Source organism: Mustela nigripes, chromosome 11 (assembly GCF_022355385.1).
Source record: "Mustela nigripes isolate SB6536 chromosome 11, MUSNIG.SB6536, whole genome shotgun sequence".
In the NCBI taxonomy this organism is placed as follows: domain Eukaryota; kingdom Metazoa; phylum Chordata; class Mammalia; order Carnivora; family Mustelidae; genus Mustela; species Mustela nigripes.
In genome coordinates, this window is record NC_081567.1 from 23,381,581 (window position 1) to 23,405,603 (window position 24,023).

Consider the following 24,023-nt stretch of genomic DNA (forward strand, 5'->3'; position numbering starts at 1 on the left):
AGTAGAAAGAATATTGGCAAGTCAGACCAACTTGGACTCCCACTCTGGCCATTGCCATTATCTAGCTATGTTACCTCTTCCAAGGCTCTCAGCCTCTCTGAGCCACACACTCCTCATATCTAAAAATGAGACCATTAAGAAGAATATTAAGAGATAAAGGCCATTAGGACTTAGCATAGTGCTTGACATGCAGTAGGTACTCAATGAATAGCAGCCATATTAGTAACAAACAAGAGAACACCTAGATGTAACAGAATGGGGGAAAAAAATGTACTACGTAAAATATCAGTACATGCTAATGGTAATGTTAATAATTTCTATGGATTAAGAGTTTTCTATGTCCTAGAAATGGTGCTGAATTATTTACTGGCATTTTCGTATGTAACCACTACAATAGCCTTATGAACTATACATTTTTTTTTCTGTTCTGTTTTGTTTTGTTTTTAAAGATTTTATTTATCTGACACAGAGGGGGGAGGGACACAAGAGGGGGAGTAGGAGTGGGAGAAGCAGGCTCCCTGCTGAGCAAGGAGCCTGATGTAGGACTTGATTCCAGGACACTGGGATCACGACCTCAGCCAAAGGCAGATGCCTAATGACTGAGGCACCCAGGCACCCTGAACTATGTGTTTTTTATATTTCTTGATTTATGACAAGGACATAGACTTTCAGGGACAGTAAAGAAACCTTGCCCAAGGGTACTCTGATAGTAGAATCTAGGGCTGGGATTAAAATCCAAGTCTCTCTAACTCCCAAGCCCCAGCTGTTATCACTGGTCTCCATCCTTTCCGAACGAAATTTGGGCAACTTCCCTTTGGAGTGGAACTGGTGAGGGTCTTTGCCCCAACCCAGACTCCAGCCCCTTCCCTTAGCAGGACTGCTTCCATTTACCTCACCCCTGTGTGCTTGGGAACTCGGGTGTGGACCGAGCTGGTCCTTTCTTTGTGCCTGCCAGGTGTGGGATGATCTACATGGAGCCCCATCAACTAGGCTGGAAGCCCTTGAAGGACTCCTACATGGACACCCTGCCTGCTAGCCTCACTGAGGAGCACAAGGAACTGGTGAGACCATCATGTTCCTCTCCTTCCCCTCCCTCCCTGTCTCCATACTCCTCATTCCTAATTCACCTTCCTAATTCCAGGATGCAAGCAGGGGCAAGGAATTCCCTGCCTGTCTCTAGTTATCATCCTTCCTGGCTGCCTGACATTTTTCCAGCTTTCTCCTCCCTGTGGCAGGAATGGGATAGTATGGTCAATTTCTCCTTCTACCTTCTCCGTCCCTCCCTGTCTCCCCAGTGGAGAATTCTGATGCTTGAGCAACATTCGACGTGTTGGATGGAATGGCACACCTTTCCCCATTGCCCTACTTGTGGAAATGTCTCTAGAAGCTGCTCTAGAGGTAGGCCAAATTAGAAGGAGCTGTCTTCTGCTCCGTACTGCCACTCCCCATCCTGGTGACCTCAGCTTCATGCCTCCCATTGCTGCGGAGCTGGCACCGGTTTAGAAAAGTTGTATTACAAGTACTAAGAGTTTCTGCCCCCTTCTCCCCTTCCTAAAAGAGGGGTGAACATTCAGGTTAGGTGAGTACCTGAGCACAATCTCGGACTAGAGAAGCAGGAAGGGAGAACTCAGGCTTTTGGTGCCTCTTGTCCTCCCTGTGTTAGTAAATAAAGTTCCTTAGGAAGGTTTCCCATTGAAGAAGCCAAGAAAGGATGAGTTGGGTTCTCTTCCCACTGCAGAAGCACTCTGGTGAGCTATGTAGGAAGGCCCTGTTCCTGTCCCATTTATATGCATCTACAGTAAGTATAATCACATACATTTATATGCACATCCAGAGACATCTATACACCTGCACCGGAACCCTTCAGGGACTCCTCGGTGTCCTTAGCTCAAAGTCTAAGTTTGTGGGTTTTTTTTTTTTTTTTAAGATTTTATTTGAGGGACTCCTGGGTGGCTCAGTCAGTTACGTGTCTGCCTTCAGCTCAGGCCATAATCCCAGGGTTCTGGGGTCGAGCCCTGTGTCGGGCTCCTTGGTCAGTGGACAGTCTGCTTCTCCCACTTTTCTCCTCCCCCCAGCTTGTGCACGCTCTCTCTCTCGCTCTCTCTCAAGAGAGGCAGAGGGAGAGAAAGAAAGAGGCAGACTCTGACGGAGGGCTTCATCCCACAATCCTCAGATCATAACCCTAGCCAAAATCAAGAGCCAGATGCCACCCACCTGTGCCACCCAGGTGCCCCTTAAAGTCTAACTTCTTATCAGGGCATCTGAGGCTGGCATCTGGCCCTGCTCACCTTTCCAACCTCATCTCCTACCTTCTTCCTCAGCTCATTACCCTGCAGCCCTTGTGTTTTGTTCCATTCCTGGAAGACCCCAGGTTTCATCACCTCAAGGCTTTTGCACCTTTTCTTACTCTTCCTGAAAATGTTTCCTGTTTTATCGTGTGAGGGATGATTCACCTTCATCATCCAGGTCTCAACATAAAGGCCTCCTCCTCTAAGAAGCCTTCCCTGACCCCCATATTAAACCCTTCCTGTTACTCCCCATTGTAAAACCTTTGTTTCCTGCTAGTACTTGACATGACTTGTAAGTATCTTATTTATTTCCTTGCTTGTTTAGTTACTTGTCTCCCTGGCCCCTCAGTAATCTCTACAAGGGTAGGAGGGACCTTATCTATCTTGTCAGTTGTTTATCCTCAGCACCTACAACACTGCAGTTAGCAGATGCTCAATAAATATTTGTTGGCTGGATGCATATACCATATCCATGTACACATGTGTATTTACATACACATTAATGTGTCTATTTATAATACAGATATACATCCACATATATACACATCTATTCATGTATTTATTTATTGATGACCTGCCTATTTCCAAAAACATGACTTAAGATAATTTTCAGTGACAGCCACAAATATGGTATAACAAAAATGAAAAAAAAAAAAAAAACCTCAAATAAGAGGAGAAAGAAGGAATTTTTTTTCTAAAAAGAGTAGCTGGGGAAGGGAGCAGAGACAAGAATCATTATACCCCCAAGTAAGTACATACAGAGAATTACTGAAAATGAGCCCTGAACTTAGCTCTGCCCTTCCTGTGGCCACTTTATACAGGAGTCCAGCCTCAAAAATGCACAAGAGTCATTGGAAAATCTTTTGGAATTCCTAAGGATTTTTGTACAAGCAAGTCAGATACTCAGTCTGGGCCCTAAAATTTTTTGTGCATCTTGTAGCTGACCCACAGTAGCTCCAAGCCTCTCTGAATATCCAGCTCTGGGCAGTGAAATGGAAGGGATGGGCATGGCCTATGGGAGTCAGAGTCAGAGGCCTCCGTGCCCCTTGTCTTTCCCCCGATATACTGACACTCAAAAATAACCAGCAACCTTACCAGCAACTCCAGCCTTCCAGAGGTGTACCCAGCCCTTAGTCTTAAACTCATTTTTTTTTTTTATAACATCTCTTCAAATTTCATTTCTACCTTCAGGTCAATGACATGTTCATGTGGCTTGTCCAGCCCTGCCTGGAATTTATTCGCCTTCAGTGTAAATTTGTGGTCCAAACATCTCCTATCCACCTTGTCTTCTCAATGATGAGACTGTATTCCTCCCTGTTTGGTACGTGCTACCTACAATTCTTAAGCCAAATGAAGGTGGGTAGGTGCGGGATATTCCTTCTGTTCCCATTCCTTCGATTCCCCCCCCCTCCATGGGTCACAATGAGACCAGAATTTTAGTCTAGAACAAGCAAGCATTTGGAGTTTAGATAGAAAAGTTTAGTGGAAAGAGTCCATGGGTTTTGGCTTTACCCTTAATCTTGGATTGATTTCTTGGGTATTTTTATGCACTTTACTGCATCCTTTCTCATGTTAGGTTCCTCATCCACACAAAGGGAATAACAGTTTCTATCCCTCTTTGCCTAACTAAAATATCCTGGAGGGAAATGAATTTAGATGATACATGAGAATGTGTCTGAGCAAAAAAGGATCCCCCCAAAAAATGAGACTGCGAATTTTCCCATGCTAAAGAAACTGACAAAAAATGGAGTAGCATGGTTACACTCTTAAGAGAACTGATCATAGCAGTATACAAAACTAAGGACCCTTCTTTCAGACATGAGAAGTACAATAAATCATGGACCATTTGTTTAACGAACCTAGAGAAGTTCTCTGTAATGATCTCACATAAATCAAATTTTGTTGAATTCTGTAGAAAATGACCAAAGATGTGTCAACTTGGAGAACTTTTTATTGGGTGCCATTTCTTGCTCAAGATGGCACATAATTCAAATTCAAGGTGGATCTTCCTACAACTCCTGTTACATGGACATTTTCTCAGCTCATTTCTTCCAAAAGCATTACAGGTGCAGATAAAAAAAAAAAAATACAACATGGTGAACAGTTGAATGGAGACTTTCTTTGGCTAAATATTATGTGATTTTTCTGAAGTTAAAATTATAGGAATTACACGCAATTTTTTCAAAAGCACACTAACTTTATATGGTGCCAGATATTTGCTTCATTAGTTGTAAATTTTGAGTATTTTCTCAAGCTCTGTTTCCTGTCCTTGTGTAGTATCTCCTCCAGGAAAGAAGGCATCTCATGAAATAACGGACTCATTGTCCCCAACACTGAGTGACCTAATCTCTTGCCTTACCAAATATATAGCCATGAGTCCTTAACGGGAGTGCTGAAAGACACACAACTACTAAATACTGGGGACTGGGTTTGAATGCACACGTACCTAATTTCAGAGCCCTAACTTTTATTCTGTCAGTGCTAAAATGCAAGAGCATGGTAACTATGATCAACAAGGCCTTGAGATAAGGAATAATAAATAACATTTTTAGCCTTGCAAAAAAAAATTGCTAAAAGACTATATTGAGTCACATAGCTCTTCACCTAGCCTTTTTTAACATTAACATCTTATATAACTAAGGCACAATGATCAGAATAAGAAAATTAACATTGATAATATATACTATTAACTATACCACAGACTTTATTTGAATTTCACCAATTTTTCCTCAAATGTTCTTTTTCTGTTCCGGGGGTCACATTTTTTTTTTTTTAATTGTTGCATCTTATTCATCTCTTCTAATCTGTGACAGTTCTTCAGCCATTCCTTGTCTTTTCTTTTTTTCCTCTCTTTTTTTTTTTTTTTTTTTTGACTCTACCCCCATGGGGCCTCATGACCCTGAGATCAAGATCACATGCTTCATGGACTGAACCAGCTGGGTGCCCCTTTCCTAGTCTTTTATAACTTTGTCACTTGATAAATACTGGCCAGTTATTTCATAGTATGTCTCTCAATTTAAATTTACCTCATGTTTTCTCATAATTAGATTAGGGTTATGCATATTTAGTAAGAATATCACAAAAGTGGTGATGCATTCTTCTCGGTGCATGATTGGGGGTACGTGAAGATAGATCTCATAACTGGTGAAGGCTCTTTGTCCAAGTTCGCTTTGGCCAGAGCCACATTTCTCCACTGTAATTCTCTTATATTCCCTCATAATTAATAAGTATTTGGGGGAAAATAATTTAAAAGTATGCAAATATCCTATTTCTCCTCAAATTTTTACCCACAGATTTTAACATCCATTGGTGAGCCTTGCCTACCACAGTTAGAACAGTGGCATTTGCCTAATGTTTATTTTCCATTTCTATGTGTATTCCTTTTACATTTACTATTAGAATTCTTCTGTAAGAAAGACTGTTCTTCCCTATTTGTTAATTCAGTTATTTACTGATTAAAGTATGGGCTCACGGATGTTTATTTTATTCTATGGGTTATAATCCAATTCTGTAATTATTTTGTTCCTCAAATGTCTTCAGCCATTGAGAGCTCCTTCAGGTTGGTTCCCATGTCCTTTCACAAATACAAAAACATTATAATATATATACAAATATACAAAATATATCAACATATGTTTAAATATAAAATACATAAAAAATAAAAATAAGAAAAGGGACACCTGGGTGGCTCAGTTGACTAAGCGTCTGACTCTTGATTTCAGCTCAGGTTTTGATCTCAGGGTCATGAATTCAAACCCTAAATTGGGCTCCAGACTGGGCATGGAGCCTACTTAAAAAATAGGAAAAAAAAAAAGAAAAATTATTAAAAACTAAGAAAAAATATATGTGGATAAACGATCTGGCAGGTGATGGCCACTCAGCCACTCTCAGTCCCCTCCCCAGAGCCCTCGCAGGAAAGACCACCCAGTTTACAGCGTTGAGATCTGTATATAAGCAGGTACATGCAGCTTCTCCTGAGGTTCCTTTTTCTTGCTTTTAGATGAAATCAAGAAAATAGATGAGGAGGAAAGAGAATTACATGAAGGCCTGACAAGTCAACAGATCTTTCTCTGGCTGCAAGGTCTCTTCCTCTTTGCCTTGGTGTGGACCGTGGCAGGCACCATCAATGCGGACAGCAGAAAGAAATTTGATCTGTTTTTCCGGAACCTGATCATGGGTATGGATGATAACAATCCAAGGCCCAAAAGCGTCAAACTCACCAAAAACAACATATTTCCAGAAAGAGGTAACAGTACCTGTTTGATTTGTCTTGCTCTAATAATTTGGATCATATGGTTCCAAATCCAACCAAAACATTTGGCCCAAGTAAGGGCGTCACAAAGGCAGGGGGAGATTTTATAGTTTGCCTGGTAGGGTTCAGGTCTTCAGAGCTGACCCACATATATAAGAGATGGGTGATCCTGAAATCAGGGTCTTATGGGATGTTTTAACTATTATTTTCATTCAGAAAAGTTGAAAAACCCTTTTTTCAAAAATTACCCATAATTCCATCACTCAAACAGGCCCCAGGATAACTTATGTTTTTTCTTATTCCCTTCTAGTTCTGTTCTATGTGTTTACCTTCATCATATCATGGTGATTATGACATTAATATCTGTTATAATTTGTCATTGTAACCTAAAATCATATTGAAATGTTTCCATTTTTACCATATACATTTTCTTCAAAATGATCACTTTAATGACTAAGTTTTCCATGTGTGCCATCATTTACTAAAAGGTCAAAAGATTTTTTTTCTTTTAAGTAGCTTTAATTGTTTTTTTTTCCTTTTCACCAATATAGAAAATACAGAGAAGGAAATTGCAGAAAATAAAAACCAATGATAATCCAGTTACCCAGAAATAATCACTTTTTATAATTTTTCTTCCAGCTTATTCTATATTTCTGTACTAAAAAGGGCATCATACTATAAATGCTTTCCAAATAGCTTTACTTTTTGTGATTATTAAATAGTATATAAAGGGCCATGAAATAAGTTCTGGAGTGATATATGGAGAGGTATTTGTTTTACACTAGATATTTGCATTTGTCAACATTCAGTGAATATACACTTAAGATTTGTGCATTTCATTGTAAATTTTATATCAAGAAAAAATGTAAACAAATATTGAACAGTAAATTATATAAATGCTCAAATTTATGAGGAAGTGTATAGATGTATACAATTTACTTTGAAATCTGTCCCCAAAAATAAGATGGCTTATTGGTGGCTAGAGGGGTAAACAGGTATATGATAAAACAAGTGAAAACTAAAACAAAACAAAACAAAAACAAGTGAAAACTAATGGTAAAATCTAGGCGAGGGTATACAAATGTTTTCTGTATGGTGTTTTCAGTATTTATTTTTAAAACTTTACATAATAATCATAATAAACGAGTGAATAAGTAGGCATCACCACCTCTCTACACAATCTTTCTTCGGCGTAAGTGGCACACTTCATGCGATATAGTCATCTGTCAGATAAACTGCATAGAGACCCTGGGCTTTATTTAGATACTAGTACATTCATTCTTTTTTCTTTCTTTTTTAAAAGATTTATTTATTTTCTTTATTTGAGAGAGAGAGCAGAGGCCGGGGTGTGGCACTGAGGGAGGGGGAGAAAGAAATCCAAGCAGACTGCACTGAGCATGGAGCCAGAGCGGGGCTTGGTCTCATAACTCTGAGATCATGACCTGAGCTGCCACCAGGAGTCAGACGCCCAACTGTCTGTGCCACCCAGGTGCCCCTTTTTTTTTTCTTTTTTCTTTTACTCTCATCCTCCACTTTTTCCTTTGTCTTTTACTTGTTCTTTGGTTTAGAAGATTATTTTTTATTGTGCTAAAATCTGCATAACGTAAACATTTACCACTTTAAAGACGCCTGGGTGGCTCAGTGGGTTAAGCAGCTGCCTTTGGCTCAGGTCATGATTCCAGGGGTCTGGGATCAAGCCCTGCATCAGGCTCTCTGCTCAGCAGGGAGCCTGCTTCTCCCTCTCCCACTGCCTGCCGCTCTGCTTACTTGTGCTCTCTCTTTGTCAAATAAATTTTTTTTTTATTTGACAGACAGATCACAAGTAGGCAGAGAGGCAAGCAGAGAGAGACAGGAGGAGAAGGCAGGCTCCCCGCTGAGCAGAGAACCTGACGCGGGACTCGATCCCAGGACCCCGAGATCATGACCCACGCCGAAGGCAGAGGCTTTAACCACTGAGCCACCCAGGCGCCCCTGTCAAATAAACTTTTTTAAAAATCTTAAAAAAAAAACTCTCTGTCAAATAAACAAAATCTTTTTTAAAAAAACCATTTTTAAGTGTACAGTTCAGCGATGTTATACACTGTTGTGCAATTATCACCACCATTTATCTCCAGAAATTGTTTCATCTTCACAGACTAAAAATTCATTTTCAGTGAACACCATCTCCACATTTTCCCCTTCCTCTATCCCCCTGGCAACAACTATTCTACTTTCAGTCTCTATAAATTTGACTACTCTAGTTACCTCGTGTAAGTAGAATCATATAGTAGCTGTTCTTCTTTGACAAGTTTATTTCACGTTGTAATATCTTCACAGTTCATCCGTGCTGTAACATTCAGAATTTCCTTCCTTCTTAAGGCTGAATAATATTCCATTCTGTGTATATACCACATTTTATTTCTCTGTTCATCTGTCGATGGACACTTGAGTTGCTCTCACCTTTTGGCTATTGTGAATAATGCTGCTATAAACATGGCGTACAAATATTTGTTCAAGTCTCTTGCTTTCATTTCTTTTGGCTCTATGCTCAAAAGTGGAATTTAGGGATCATTAGGTAATTCTGTATTTAAGTTTGTGAGGAATTGCCACAGTGTTTTACATAGTGGTTGTACCATTTTACATTTCCACCAGCAATGCGTAAGAATTCCGATTTCTCCACATTGTCATGTATTGTTTTGTTTTGCTTCTTATTATAGCTATCCTAAGTGTGAAATGCATTCTTGATTTTTTAGAAAAAAATGAATAGATCATATAATAAAAAAGATATATGTTTTTAAAAATACAACCACCATTAACATTTGGATAACGATCCTCAGACATTTCCCATTTAGACATATATGTACCTTTAGATTTATTTTCTCAAACATGAGATTGTTCTGCTCTTGTTTTCATTATTTTCTAGTTTTTGCTATCATTAACAACACTGTGATGAACAGTGTTCTGGTGGCTACCTACTTGCTTAACCCATGATTATTTTCTTAGGATAATTTCTTAGAAATAAAATAGCCAAATCAAGGATCAATAAAATTTTAAGATTTGATTGCTAAATTTCCCCTGTGCCTGAGTGTTACCATTTTTTCAAAATCCTGGGCAATTTGAAATGTGAAAATGCTATTTCATTTTAACTTTCTTCTTTTTGTAAAAAAAAAAATATTTTTTTAAAAGATTTTATTTATTTATTTGACAGAGAGAGAGATCACAAGTAGGCAAAGAGGCAGGCAGAGAGAGAAGGGCGGGAAGCTGAGCAGAGACCCCAATGCGGGGCTTGATCCCAGCACCCTGAGCTCATGACCTGAGCCAAAGGCAGAGGCTTAACCCACTGAGCCACCCAGGCGCCCCGTAAAAAAAAATACTTCAATAGACTTTAATTTTAGAGCAGTTTTAGGTTTTTAGAAAAAAATGAGCATAAAGTACAGAGTTCCCACATCTCCCTTTCCCAAACCACCCCTCTCTTCCAATTTCCCTGTCATTAATATCTCTCATTAGTGTGGTACACTTGTTAAAACTGGTGAACCAATATTGATAAATTATTATTTAACTAAAGTCCATATTTTACATTTTCGCTCTTTGTGTTGTATACTTTATCATTATCATCTATTCACCATGACAGAAGAGTTTAACATGGCCCTAGAAATCCCTTATCTCCACCTATCATCCCTCCTCCCCCTTAACTCCTGGCAACCACTGATGGATTTCCTCTCTGTATGGTTTCACCCTTTTCAGGATGTGACATAGTTGATATCATAGAGTGTGTAGTCCTTTCAGATTAGCTTAGGCATATGCATTTAAGACCTTTTACCTCTTTGTGTGCCTTGATAGCTTATTTCACTGAATAATAATCCATTGTATAGCTTTTTATCCATTCATCTATTAAAGGTCATTTTGTCTTATTCCAATTGGGGGAAATTTAAAATGAAGCTGGTATAAACATTCATATAAAGGTTTTTTATGTGGATCTAAGTTTTCACTTCATCTGGTACATACCTAGGAGCATGATTACTGCATCATATGGTGAGCCTGTGTTTAGCTTTGTAAGAAACTGTCAAATATATATACCAAAGTGATGGTGCCATTTCGCATCCTGACCGGCAAAGAATGGGAGTTTCTGTTGTTGTTTATCTACATCTGCCTTAGCATTTAGTGTTACTGGTTTTGGATTTTAGCCATTCTAATAGGTGTGTAGTGGTATCTTGTTTTAACTTGCAATTCCCTAAAGACATACAGTGCTGAGCATCTTTTTTTAAAAATATTTTTTATTTTAACATAATCCCTATACCAAATGTAGGCCTCAAATTTATAATCTTGAGATCAAGAGTTGCACATTCCACTGAGTGAGCCAGCCAGATGCCCCATGGGCATCTTTTCATATTCTTTTTCCCACCTGTATATCTTCTTTGGGGAGTTGTTATTCACATCTTTCAATTTTGCTATAATCACTTTCAAGTTCCAGTAGTAGTGTTTGGTTGATTCTGTTGGGATTTCCTGAATGGATAATCATACCATCAGCAAGCACAGTTTAATTTCTTCCTTCCCAATCTTTTTATTGCCTTTTTAAAAAAAAAAATCTAATTGCTTAAGAGAGGACTTCCTGTATGATATTAAATAGGAGTGATGAGAGGGGGCATCCTTATCTAGTTCCTGAGTATCTAGTTCCTAACACTAAGTGTTAGCTGTAGGTGTTTGGCTGATATTCTTTATCAGGTTCAGGAAGTTCCCCTCTATTCCTAGTTCACTGAGAGTTTTTGTCATGCATGGGTATTGGCTTTTGTCGAATGTTTTTTTCTGAATCTATTGATATGGTCTTGTGATTTTTCTTCTTTAGCCTATTTCTGTAATGGATTATGTTAATTGATTTTGTGCCTTACATAACTAGAATAAATCCTGCTTGGTTGTAGTATGTATTTTTTTAATGTTATTTATTTATTTGACAGACAGAGATCACAAGTAGGGAGAGAGGCAGGCAGAGAGAGATGGAGAAGCAGGCTCCCTGCCGAGCAGAGAGCCTGACATGGGGCTCCATCCCAGGACCCTGGGATCATTACCCAAGCCGAAGGCAGAGGCTCTAACCCACTGAGCCACCCAGGCGCCCCTAGTGTGTATTTTTTTTAATATATTGTTGGATTTGATTTGCCAGTATTTTGTTAAGGATTTTTGCATCTGTTTTGATGAGAGATACTGTGTATAGTCTTCCTTTCTTTTGGTTTCGGGATCAAGGTTATGCTGACCTCATAAAGTAAATATGCTTTTATTTTCTGGAGAAGATTTTTGGAAATTGGTATAATTTCTTTTTCTTAAATGCTTAGTAGAATTCATCATCTGGGTCTGATGCTTTCTCTTTTGGAAGATTATTAGTTATTGATTCATTTTCTTAAATAGAGACCATTCTATTCAAATTATCTACTTCTACTTATATGAGTTTTGGCACATCATGTCTTTTGAAGAATTGTTTTATTCCATCTAAGTTATCAAATTTGTGGTCATAGAGTTGTTCCTAATATGCCTTTTTTTTCTTCGTAATGTCCCTGGTGTCAGTCCTGTTGGTTCCTCTTTTGTTTCTGATATTAGTAATTTGTGTCTTCTCTCTTTTTTCCTTGGTTGGCCTGGCTGGAAGTTTGTCAATTTTGTTAATCTTTTCAAAGAAACAGCTTTTGGTTTTGTTTATTTTTATCTGTTGATCTTCTGTTTTCATTTTCCTCTATTTCTGCTCTAATTTTTATTATTTATTTTCTTCTACTTATTTTGATTCAATTTGTTCTTCATTTTCTAGTTTCCTAAGACGGAAGCTTAGATTATTGATTTTAGAGCTTTCTTCTTTCCTGACATATGCATTCAATGCATATGTCAATGTCAATGCAATGTCAATGCAATTTCTCTTTAAGCACATCTTTCACTGCATCCCACAGATGTTGGAAAGTTGTGTTTTCATTTTCATTTATTTCAAATATATAAAAATTTCTCCTGAGACTTTTCTTTGATTCATGTATTATTGAGAATTTTGTTGTTTAATCTTAAAATATTTGAGGATCTTCCAGCTATCTTTTTGTTACCGATTCCTAGTTGGTTTTTTTTTTTTAAGATTTTATTTATTTATTTATTTATTTGACACACAGAGAGAGAGATCACAAGTAGGCAGAGAGGGAGGGGGGGAGAGCAGGCTCCCCCCAAGCAGAGAGCCCAGTGCGGGGCTCGATCCCAGGACCCTGAGATCATGACCTGAGCCGAAGGCAAGAGGCTTAACCCACTGAGCCACCCAGGGGCCCCTGATTCCTAGTTTAATTGCATTGTGTCTGAAAGTATATACTGCATGATTTTTTTTCTTTAAGATTTTATTTATTTGAGAGAGAGAGGGTGTGAGAGAGTGATTTCACAAACAGGGGAAGGGGTCGAGGGAGAAGCAGACTCCCCACTTAGCAGGAAGCTGAATGCGGGACTCGATTCCAGGACCCTGGGCTCATGACCTGAGCCAAAGGTAGAGGCTTAACCAACTAAACCACCCAGACATCCTACTGCATGATTTCTACTCTTTAAATTGTTTAAAGTGTGTTTTATGGCCCAGAATGTGGTCTCTCTTAGAGACTGTTCCATATGAGCTTAAGAAAAATGTATTCTGCTGTTGTTGAAATAATCTATAAATGTCAGTGAAGTCCAGTTGATGGTGATGGTGCTTTTCAGTTTAACTATATCCTCATTCATTTTCTGCCTGCCATCTGTCAATTACAGATAGAGGAGGATTGAAGTCTCTAACCGTAATATTCAATTTTTCTATTAATTTTTGCCATCCTATCATTTTGCCTTATGTATTTTGGTGTTCTGTTCACATTTGTACTATGCAAATAGTCTCTAATTTTAATTTCTTCTCTTTTTGATTATAAGTGAGATTGAATTTTATATATATAGCAGCTGTTTGTTTTTCCTATGTTCTGATCAGTTTGTGTTCTTTTTTTTTATGCTCTGTTGTAGGGTTTTGTTTTGTTTTTTTTAACAGACTTTAAGTGTAGGTTTCCTTTTGTTTGTTTTCCCTGGATTGTGATGAGTCCTTTCTGTCATTGTCATCGAGGGAAAGCTTTATTGTCTGGCTTCCATATATGCAATCTCTTTTCTTATTTATGTGTTTTTGTCTTTTTAAGATAGATTTTTTTTTCATTTTTAGTGTCACCCACAACTTCAGTTATGCTTTCACTGCCTTGAATGATTTTAGTACTGCTGTTGTTTTCTCTTGTTTCCCTGTTATCTTTTCTTAGTGTAACAAAAGCAAGTCACGTTGTCAGGGCTTGAATCCTGCCTCCAATACTTACTAGTCAGCCTTAAGGAAGTTACCTGTCCCCTCTCAATTTCCTCAATTATAAAATGGGAACAATAATAATAGTATGCAGTCATGGTGTCCTTGTGCAAATTAAGTGAGTTCATAGGACGCCAGGATGGCTCCATTGGTTAGGCATCTGACTCTTGTTTTTTACTCAGTCATGATCTTGGGGTTGAGCTTGAACCCCACATTGGGCTCCACACTCAGTGTGGAATCTGTTTGAGATCCTCTCCCTCTGTCCTTCCCCCATTCATGCTCACTTTCTCTCTCAAATAAATGAATAAAATAAACTTTAAATGAGTTAACACATGTAAATACATTTAGAATAAAAGCATGACATATAGAAAGTTAAATATTAGCGATTTCTGCTGCTGTCTTTTCATCACCATTCTCATCTCTATTAGCTCATCCATCTTCCTTTTTTAAATCTCATCTTGCATTTTTTCTTAGCCTCCTTGTTGCTTTTTTTTTTTCTTTTGGCTGTTTAATTTTTTTAAATGGTGTCTTTTTGTACTCTATTTAGGACTCCAAACAGTTTCCTGAAATTTGGTTTTGAGTCTTACATTAAGCAAGGTGCAGAGGTATACTCTTCAGGTATAATCTCCATATTATATTCCTTTACATTGTAGCATTTTTTTCACAGTTATTTTATACGTTCCTCATCCTTCCAGATCAATCTGTTCATGCTTTGTGTCCATAAAGATGATGCACGAAGTAAACTTGACCCCATTCTTGGCCCTCTTTATGACAACATCTTTCCTTTCCTTCTGCAGCTAGGGGGCTGGTGATGTGTCCAGTTCCCACTCAGTTTCTAGGTAACTTTGCCCTGTATTATCTGTCTATTGTTATGGCCTTGCTTCTCACTCCACATCCTACTCAACTGCTATAAGAAAAACAGTAATTTCCACTTGTACTACAAATTGGCTTCTTCATATACCTTCTTTTGCAGCAACTACTTTACTTAAAATTAAGCAAGTTTGGTTCTGAAAAGGCCATTCATAAGACTATAGTGACACCTTGCAAGTGATCAGTGCAAATTTTCCACAGAAAGTTAAGCTTCATTCTTCAACATGGTAAACATACATCTTTCTTCTAGCTTTCCAAATTCTCCCTGCTTTTGGACATGATTAGGGTAAATAATATTCATATAGCACTTTTGTTTTTTAGAGAGATTTATTCATTTATTTTAGGGAGAAAGGGAGAGAGAGCATGTGTGCGCACAGGGGTGGGGTATGGAGAGGGAGAGAGAGTCTTTTTTTTTTTTTAAGATTTTATTTATTTATTTATTTGACAGAGAGAAATCACAAGTAGATGGAGAGGCAGGCAGAGAGCGACAGAGGGAAGCAGGCTCCCCGCTGAGCAAAGAGCCCCATGCGGGACTCGATCCCAGCACCCTGAGATCATGACCTGAGCCGAAGGCAGCGGCTTAACCCACTGAGCCACCCAGGCGCCCAGAGAGAGAGTCTTAAGCAAACTCCCTTCTGAGCACGGAAACCAACACAGGGCTCCACTTCATGACTCTGAGCCAAAACCAAGAGTCAGATGCTTAACCAACTGCACAACCCAGGTGCCCACTTATAACACTTTTAAAATAACCCCAGATGCTGTAAACTCTGCTTTAGAGTAAGAACAATCGAATGGCCAACATCCAATGTCCACGCATGATCAACCAATGCCATCTGTTGGAGGCAGCCTTTTCTATTTGTTTCATCTGTGAACATTCTAGAAAAGGGAAGTTCCTCGACAGAGGGCCATCTGTGACTCTTTACTCTGGAAGGCCATATCTCACTGAATCTAAGGTGCTCTGCCTGACTCCTCCTCACTCATTATGGACTGGGAACCTGCTGCCCCTCACAGCTAGAGAAAGATGGCCTGGTGAGGAGAAAATGAGACAGTCCTCCCAGATTAATACCTGGCAGCGCAACAGTTTTCTGTGTGGCTTGTAACCTGACTCTGGCGTCTCAGTGGCCTCCGTTGCCTTTTCTCATGCAATATTTTGGGGTAAGATTTCCCATTCCAGCTGTAAACTCTGCTTGGATTTTTTTTTTCAGGTTTTTTTTTTTCCCCAATGACATCATTCCACTTCTTTCTCTTGTGCCTTAATAAGTATTTTAGTTTGAAATTTCAAAGCTCCTAGCCAGAACCCATTTGAATCAAAAGACATGTTTCAAGTACTTTAGTATGCCTTTTCTATATATAACAACTTTATGGAGGTATAATTTACATACCATAAAATTATCCCGTGTAAGTGTACAAATCAGTGGTTTTTTAGTAAATTTGCATAGTTGTGCAACTGTCACCATAATCCAATTTCAGAACATTTTCATCACCCTGGTAAGATCCTTCAGGCCCATTTTCAATTCATCCTTGTTCCCGTTTTTAGCCTCAGGCAACCACTCACCTGCTCTCTGTATATTTGCTTTTTTCAGATATTTCATATGTATGAAATCGTGGAGTAAGAGACCTCTTATGTCTGACTCTGAGTATACTTTCTTTATTACCACCTTAAAAAGCTTAGAATGCCTTTTTAGCTTTCCTCAAGGACATGGGTTAAAATTCTCCTGATTAGAGCTCCAGGGAGGCCTCCCCTGACCTTACAGGACATTGCATTCTAGATTTTTCATGCTCTGGAGTTGTGGGATAAGTGGACTTCTGAGACAAATGCTGGTGGAACTACATGGGGGAGCATATATGAAGGAAAGCAAACAGGCCTTTGAGGAGTCTCTCAAGGTTGGGTTCACGTAATCTGACATGGATCCTTGTTTGTCAACCCAGAGATTTATTTGTCCAAAAAAGTGCTAACTGTCCCTTTTTTCGCCCATTCACTGTGTGCCCTTTGAAAACTTACTTCAGAGGCGCCCGGGTGGCTCAGTGGGTGAAAGCTTCTGCCTTCAGCTCTGGTCATGATCCCAGGGTCCTGGGATCGAGCTCCTCTGCTTAGCAGGGAGCCTCTTTCCTCCTCTCTCTCTACCTGACTCTCTGCCTACTTGTGATCTCTGTCAAATAAATAAATAAAATCTTTTAAAAAAAAAAAGAAAGAAAGAAAGAAAGAAAGAGAACTTACTTCATTGTTGAAAATTTACCTTGTTCTCTCAAGTGCCACAGAGGAGCACAGAGTGAAGTAGGGCATGGTCAGAGGGAATAGAATTAGCTGGATTTCTACTATTACTACTCTTCTCTCCTTTCTGCCCTCATAGCTGCACCAGAGTTTGGGTTAAAAATCACAGTGCAGAGTGAACCAGAGACCTAGAGCTAAACCGTCTTCAGTGCCTATCTGTGCTCATCTACGCTGCGTGTTTGACATATGTATCTCATTACCTTCTACAGTGATTTTCTGAGCTTGACATGAAATCAGGCCCATATTATAGGTATACAAATGGTAACCTTAGCCAAGGTCACATAGCCAGTAAATCTAATTTTACTCAGTTGAACTTTTTCTGTTTGGCCTTAATGTTCCTGTATCAAGCCATAAACTAGCTCTAGCTAAATCCTATCAGCTAAAGAAGGGAGACAAATACTTTTCTGATTCATGCTTTTAGAGTCTCCTTTTTTAATTCTAAAAAAAAAAAAAATCAATTCCATTAAGTAAAAATGACCAAAAAGTATCTTTGTCCATATTACCCTGTCACAAGTGTTTCAGTTTTCAAAGATTTTCTCTGTCTTGCCCACCTGATTTCAGCTCTCTAGTTACCATAATGGCATATTTTTATTCTATTTTCATCTGTCATTCTTTTGTTTTTAAGATTGTCTTTGTTTGAGAGAGAGGGAGAGACCACTAGTCAAGGGAAGGGGTGCGCAGAGGGAGAAGCAGACTCCCCTCTGAGCAGGGAGCCCAAAATGGGGCTCCATCTCAGGACCCTGAGATCATGACCTGAACTGAAGGCAGATGCTTAACTGACTGACTGAGCCATCCAGGTGCCCTGATCTGTCATTTATGTTAATACTTAGTTTTTGCAAAATAATCCATTCATCTCATAAGACATAATTTTGACTGGTCTCCTAATGTGAGACATGTAAATTATTTCCAAATTTTTTGCTATCACAGATGGTGCTGCATACTCATGTATAGAGATTATTTTCATTGTGAATTATTTTCTTATGATAAATTCCCAGAAGTGGGATTTCTGACTTAGACTACAGAACATTTTTGTAGCTCTGTAAGCATAATGCCAGATTGCTTTCTAAAAGTGTTATGCCAGATTAATTTCTAGGTAAAGCTGAAGAGTGATGTAGGATAACAGAGCTCCCTCCTTTAATACCTAATGAAATAAACAAAATCAACAACAACACAATTAAGCTCCCTTTCTCTCTAAAAAAAAAGAAAAAAGAAAAAAAAAGAAATTTTGCCATTTACAACAGCTGCAACAGCTAGGGAAAATGATTGATTCTATAAACATCCTGATTCTCTAAACATTGAAAAGTAGTAGACAAGAAAAGAAACATAAGATCTGGTATGCTGCATTTCCCAGCCCAGAACCCACCACACCACACTGTTCTAAGAGCCATGTTGGGAGGAATGGTGGTGAGTTGGCAAAATCCTGAGAGTTCTCACTGGTCATGACCACTGTGGAGAGAAGTGGATTACAGTGGTGCCTGTTGATGCAAACAATGTCGAAGAGAAACCCTTGGACGTGAAGCCCCTACTTCATAGGGAAGTGCCATTGGGAATTGCAAATCAATAATACAGTGAAATACCACTTCACAGCCAGACTGAGAATAATAAAAAAAAAAAACATGGAAAACAACAAGTGTTGGTGAGAACATGGGAAAATTGGAACCTTCACATATGTAAGGGAAATGTAAATAGTACACCAGTGTTGGAAAGCAATATTTGATAATTCCTCAAAACTTAAACAGAGCTACTGTATGACCCAGCAGTTCCACTCCTAGGTATATGCCCAAGAAAAACACACATTTGTCCACACAGAAAGTTGTACATGAATGTTCATAGCAGCATTATTCATAATGGCCAAAAAGCACAATCCAAATTTCCATCAACAGTTGAATAAATGAATAGAGTATATCCATACAATGGAATATTCTTTAACAATAAAAAGAAGTGAAGTAATAATAATAGATGCTAAAACATTTTAAGAATGAACTTTAAAAATGTCATTATGAAGGATGCCTGGGTGGCTCAGTTGGTTAAGTGTCTGACTCTTGATCTCAACTCAGGTCTTGCTCTCAAGGTTGTGACTTCAAGTCCCATATTGGGTTCCACACTGGGAATGGAGTCTACTCTTAAAAAAAAAAAAAAAAAAAAAAAAAGCAGGTTTGACATTGAGACAGTGTAAGTAAATATTGGGGCTTTGTGTTTGCTGAGTCCCCTAATATTGGTCACACAGATACTTTCAACACTATTTCCTGAAATAAGTGAATGTGTTAATCAATTAGAAAAATTAAGTAAAAAAATTTTAAAAACATAGATAGGTTAGATTGATAGGTAGATTGAACACGGAGTAAAAGAAGGTAGTCACAAAATAACATACATTATATGATTTCATTTACATGAAATTTCCAGTATAGACAAATCTATAGAGACTGTAGATCAGTGGTTGCCTAGTGCTGGAATTGGAGGGGGAGATGAGGGATAACAGCTAAAAGATATTGGGTATCTTTTCCATATAATGAAATGACTTAAAATTGGTTATAGTAATGGCTGCACAACTATGCATGTTAGTACATCACATATACATATATTTTTTAGTAAATCATTGATATGAGTGATTTTTATCTCAATAAAACTGTCTTTTCAAAGTTTATAGATGAGGTGATAAAACAGAATTAGAGGAAAAGAGGGATTAAAAACCAAAGAAACAGGTGCACCTGAGTGGCTGAGTCAGTTAAGGGTCCAACTCTTGATTTCAACTCAGGTCATAATTTCAGGGTCATGAGATTGTGTGGAGCCTACTTGGGGTTCTCTCTGTTCCTTTCCCTCTGTCCCTCCCTCTCACTACTCCCCACCAGGTTACACACACTCCCTCTCTTTCTAAAAAAAAAAAAAGAAAGAAAGAAATCTTACCTTTTGCAATGATGTGGATAGAACTAGAGGGTATTATATCAAGTAAAATAAGTCAAGCAGAGAAAGACAATTATATGATTTCACTCATGTGGAATTTAAGAAACAAAACAGCAGATCAGGGAGGGAAGAAAAAAGACAAAATCAGAGAGGGAGACAAACCATAAGAAACTTTTTTTTTTGAGGATTTTATCTATTTATTTGACAGAGAGAGATCACAAATAGGCAGAGAGACAGGCAGAAGCAGGCAGAGAGAGAGGGGGAAGCAGGCTCCCAGCTGAGCAGAGATCCCAATGCGGGATTCGATCCCAGCACCCTGGCATCATGACCTGAGCCTAAGGCAGAGGCTTTAACCCACTGAGCCACCCAGGCACCCCAAGAAACTCTGAGGAATCACTGAACTCTACCTCTGAGACTGTTAATACACCATATGCTAATTGAATTTAAATAAATTTAAAATAAAGAAAAACCAAAGGAACAAATTGACAACGAAACAATACCATTAATGATCTAATAAATACATTAAGAATAGCAAGGAATAAAGTATAGACATCTCATAAATGACTTAGAGGGAAGGATTGAGAGTACTACACTTACTATACAAGAAAATTCAAATACATTAAAGTGATTATCAATAATATGATTGATATGGAGGCCAAACAATGCTAACCCAGTAAATAGTATAGATACTATATACCAAAAAAAAAGAGAGAAATTGTTCCTAAAATGAACATCTGCTTTAGCAAATTATGAGCATGCCATGTTTTGAGAAAAACTGATACAGATAATTGACCAAAAGACATAGGCTGAATAAATGATTGGGCTTACAGATAAAAGAGATTGCATCACACATGTAGGTAAGGAAACAAAGTCAGTTAAGGGGGAGGATCTGATGGATCTCACACGTCCACACAGCAACTTCGTGCACAGGGAAACGTAAGGGAACAGTCAGACGTTAGAGGAAAAGAAAATGTGAAATGAGAATTCACTCTCAGCCAAGTCACTGTTCAAAAACAAAATCAGCCGACCGATATTACCAAACTTGCAAGAACTTAGAGAATGAAGCCCCTATCAGTCCCTTCTTGGGGGAAAAAAAAAGAAAGAAAGAAAGAAAAGAAATCAGCCAACTAACCAATCAGTCAAAATAAAGAACTGTTGAATGGTCTGTGGTAGAAGCCATAAATTTCTGCATTGACTCTATTGAAATATAGACCTCAGAATAAGGAATGGGAGAATTATGGTTCTCCTCCACAACAAAAGGCACCAGAGGAGGGGAGATGGAAGGGTGAGTTAATCACCTCATAGCTTACAACCGAATCAATGAAATTGATCTAATGTTGAGTCACTTGAATTTACAAATGAAATGTAATGTCAGGATTTGCTTCAAAATACTCTAGACAAAGAAGAAAGAAAAGGAAAGGGAGAGGAAGGGAGGTAAATGAATATGGTGGTGGTTGGTGGTGGGAACGTGGATGAGACAAGAATAGCAAAATGCTATTATTGAAGCCAGGTAATGGGTACAGGGCACTTTATTATACTATTCTCCTCACTTTCGTGTCTTTAATGTGAATTTTTTGCATGATAAGTTAAAATACAATCAGAGTTGGACTAAATGATTTTTTAAAAGCATAATAACTTTAATCCCATTATACTTAAAATTATTCTTTAATTAAGAAGCATCATGTGGCTCCTGGTCGGCTCAGTTAGCAGAGCACACAACTCTCAATCGTGGGGTCAGGAGTTCAAGCCGCATGCTGGGTGTGGAGATTTTTTTTTTTTTCTGAGAGAGAGAAAGAGCACGCACACATGCACACACAAGTTGGGAGAGGGACAGAGGGAGAGCCAGAAACCTAAGCATTTTCCATCCTCAACACCGAGCCTGACATGGGGCTTAATCTCAAATCCCTGAGATCATGACCTGAGCCAAAATCAAGAGTCAGACACCTAACCCACTGAGCCATCCAGGGGCCCCCAAAGATTATTTTTCTTAAAAAAAAAAAAAAAGTTTGTTACTGCCTGTTGGTGATGTTTAAAATTTGAATAAAGATTTTTTTAAGTGTCTTGCTAAGAGAATAGATCTTAAAAGTTCTCATCACAAGAAAAAAAAATTTGTAAGTGTATATGGAGACGAATGTTAGCAAGACTTATTGTGGTGATCATTTCACAGAATATACAAATATCGAATCATTATGTTGTACATCTGAAACTATTATATGTCAATCATACCTCAATTTTTTTTTTTCAAAGAGCATCTTTTAGGAACTAATATCTCTTATAGTAAATCATGATTTATCTGAAGTTCAGTAAGTCCTTCAGTTTTACTTCAGTTTTTATTCTCCTTTTCTTCTGCTAGAGTTAAATGTAATAAAATTTAACATCTTTATTTTTTAATAGTTTAATATATATATCATATACAATAATTTTGATATGTGATATGTAAGTATATAATATATGTGATCCTATCCTTACCAAATCCTTACTTCCATCTGTCCTTCCGTGTTCAATGTGTTTGTATGCTTAAAAAGAAAGCCAGAGAGGTGCCTGGGTGGCTCAGTGGGTTAAGCCTCTGCCTTCGGCTCAGGTCATGATCCCGGGGTCCTGGGATCAAGCCCTTGCAGAGAGCCTGCTTCCTTCTCTCTCTCTTTGCCTGCCTCTCTGCTAACTTAGGATCTCTCTCTTTCTCTCTGTCAAATAAATAAATAAAATCTTTAAATTAAAAAAAAGAAAGAAAGAAAGCCAGAAGGATTGCCATCAAAAGTTATTTTGGGGGGGGTACCTGGGCGGCTCAGTGGGTTAAGCCTCTGCCTTCAGTTCAGGTCATCATCTCAGGGTCCTGGGATCAAGCCCTGCATGGGGCTCTCTGCTCAGCTGGGAGCCTGCTTCCCCCTCTCTCTCTGCCTGCCCCTCTGCCTACTTATGATCCCTCTATTTCTGTCAAATAAATAAAAATCTTCTTTAAAAAAAGTTATTGATTTATTGCCTATCATGTTTTATACAATTAAGTTACTACTCTTTAAAAGCTATTTTTCCAGTTTATACAGTTATCATTAATGTGTCATCACAGCTCTGTCAGTATTGGTAGTTACACATCTGATGCCTCTGGCTGAGGTGGCAAAATACCTGAAGTATGAAATGTAAACCCTTGGTGAGCTAATGACCTGTTCTGTGTCTTTTAATCCAGGAAGCATCTATGATTTTTATTTCCTCAAGCAAGGTAGTGGACATTGGTACACATGGACAGACTATATCACCAAAGAGGAGGAACGTATCCCAGCTAATGCAAAGGTAAAAAAAAAAAAAAAAAAATGTGGAGGGAGATTTGCCATGGAGCTTTGGTTTCTAAAATTGCCTGAATTTTCTCTTAAGTGGAGTAATTGATGTCAGTTCTCTATTAGCATTTATAAGAACTTCCTTTTTTAAAATGTTATTTATTTATTGGACAGACAGAGATCACAAGTAGGCAGAGAGGCAGGCAGAGAGAGAGGAGGAAGCAGGCTCCCTGCGGAGTAGAGAGCCCGATGCAGGGCTCGTTCCCAGGACCCTGAGATCATGACAGGGTCATGAGCTGAAGGCAGAGCTTTAACCCACTGAGCCACCCAGGCGCCCCTATAAGAACTTTCTTTAGAAAAAGTTTCAAACTTGAGCTGGATCAGCCTTCAAAAGCATGGACTTTAGAATTAGAGGGCCTCAGATTCCTTACTCAACCTTCACACTCTCTGCCTCAGTTTACTCAATGACACAGTAGCAGAAAAAATACTTGAAGAAGGGTGTTTGCGAGAATTGATGTCATTCTACATGAACACATGGCATGCATTATGTGCTGGATCCGTGTTGGCTGCTGTTCTGATGATGAGCATTGCCGTGGGGTTAGCAGCCAATGCCAGGTGGTCATTGGTCTTATCTCTCAGACATCTCAGCCAAAAAAAAGATCATTTTCTTCAAAATTCCCAAAGAAGGTTTCCTTGATGAGAATTCTTAGAGAAACAGGTCTGATTAATGGGTTTTCTGGTTAACAGATGAGTCAGCTACAACTCCTGCTCATTTCCCAGTGGAAAATTTGCCTTTGTTAGTAGTATCTCGTGGACGTACTTTTCTTTTTCTGGAGGTGGTTGGAGACCATTCAGGCCCCAAATGGAGTGGCAGAGAGTGAATGGAAAAGTG

The 24,023-nt window shown here is 38.6% G+C and overlaps 1 protein-coding gene across 1 annotated transcript in view; it reads left to right on the forward strand.

Annotated features, from left to right (window-relative positions):
* Positions 1 to 24,023, forward strand: part of DNAH3 (dynein axonemal heavy chain 3) — a 173,739-nt gene that overhangs the window by 99,749 nt on the left and 49,967 nt on the right. Inside the window, exons 38-41 of the mRNA XM_059415167.1 lie at positions 956 to 1,061; positions 3,480 to 3,609; positions 6,289 to 6,534; positions 23,044 to 23,147. Coding sequence (XP_059271150.1) covers positions 956 to 1,061; positions 3,480 to 3,609; positions 6,289 to 6,534; positions 23,044 to 23,147 — 586 coding nt within the window. The remainder of the gene's footprint in view (positions 1 to 955; positions 1,062 to 3,479; positions 3,610 to 6,288; positions 6,535 to 23,043; positions 23,148 to 24,023) is intronic.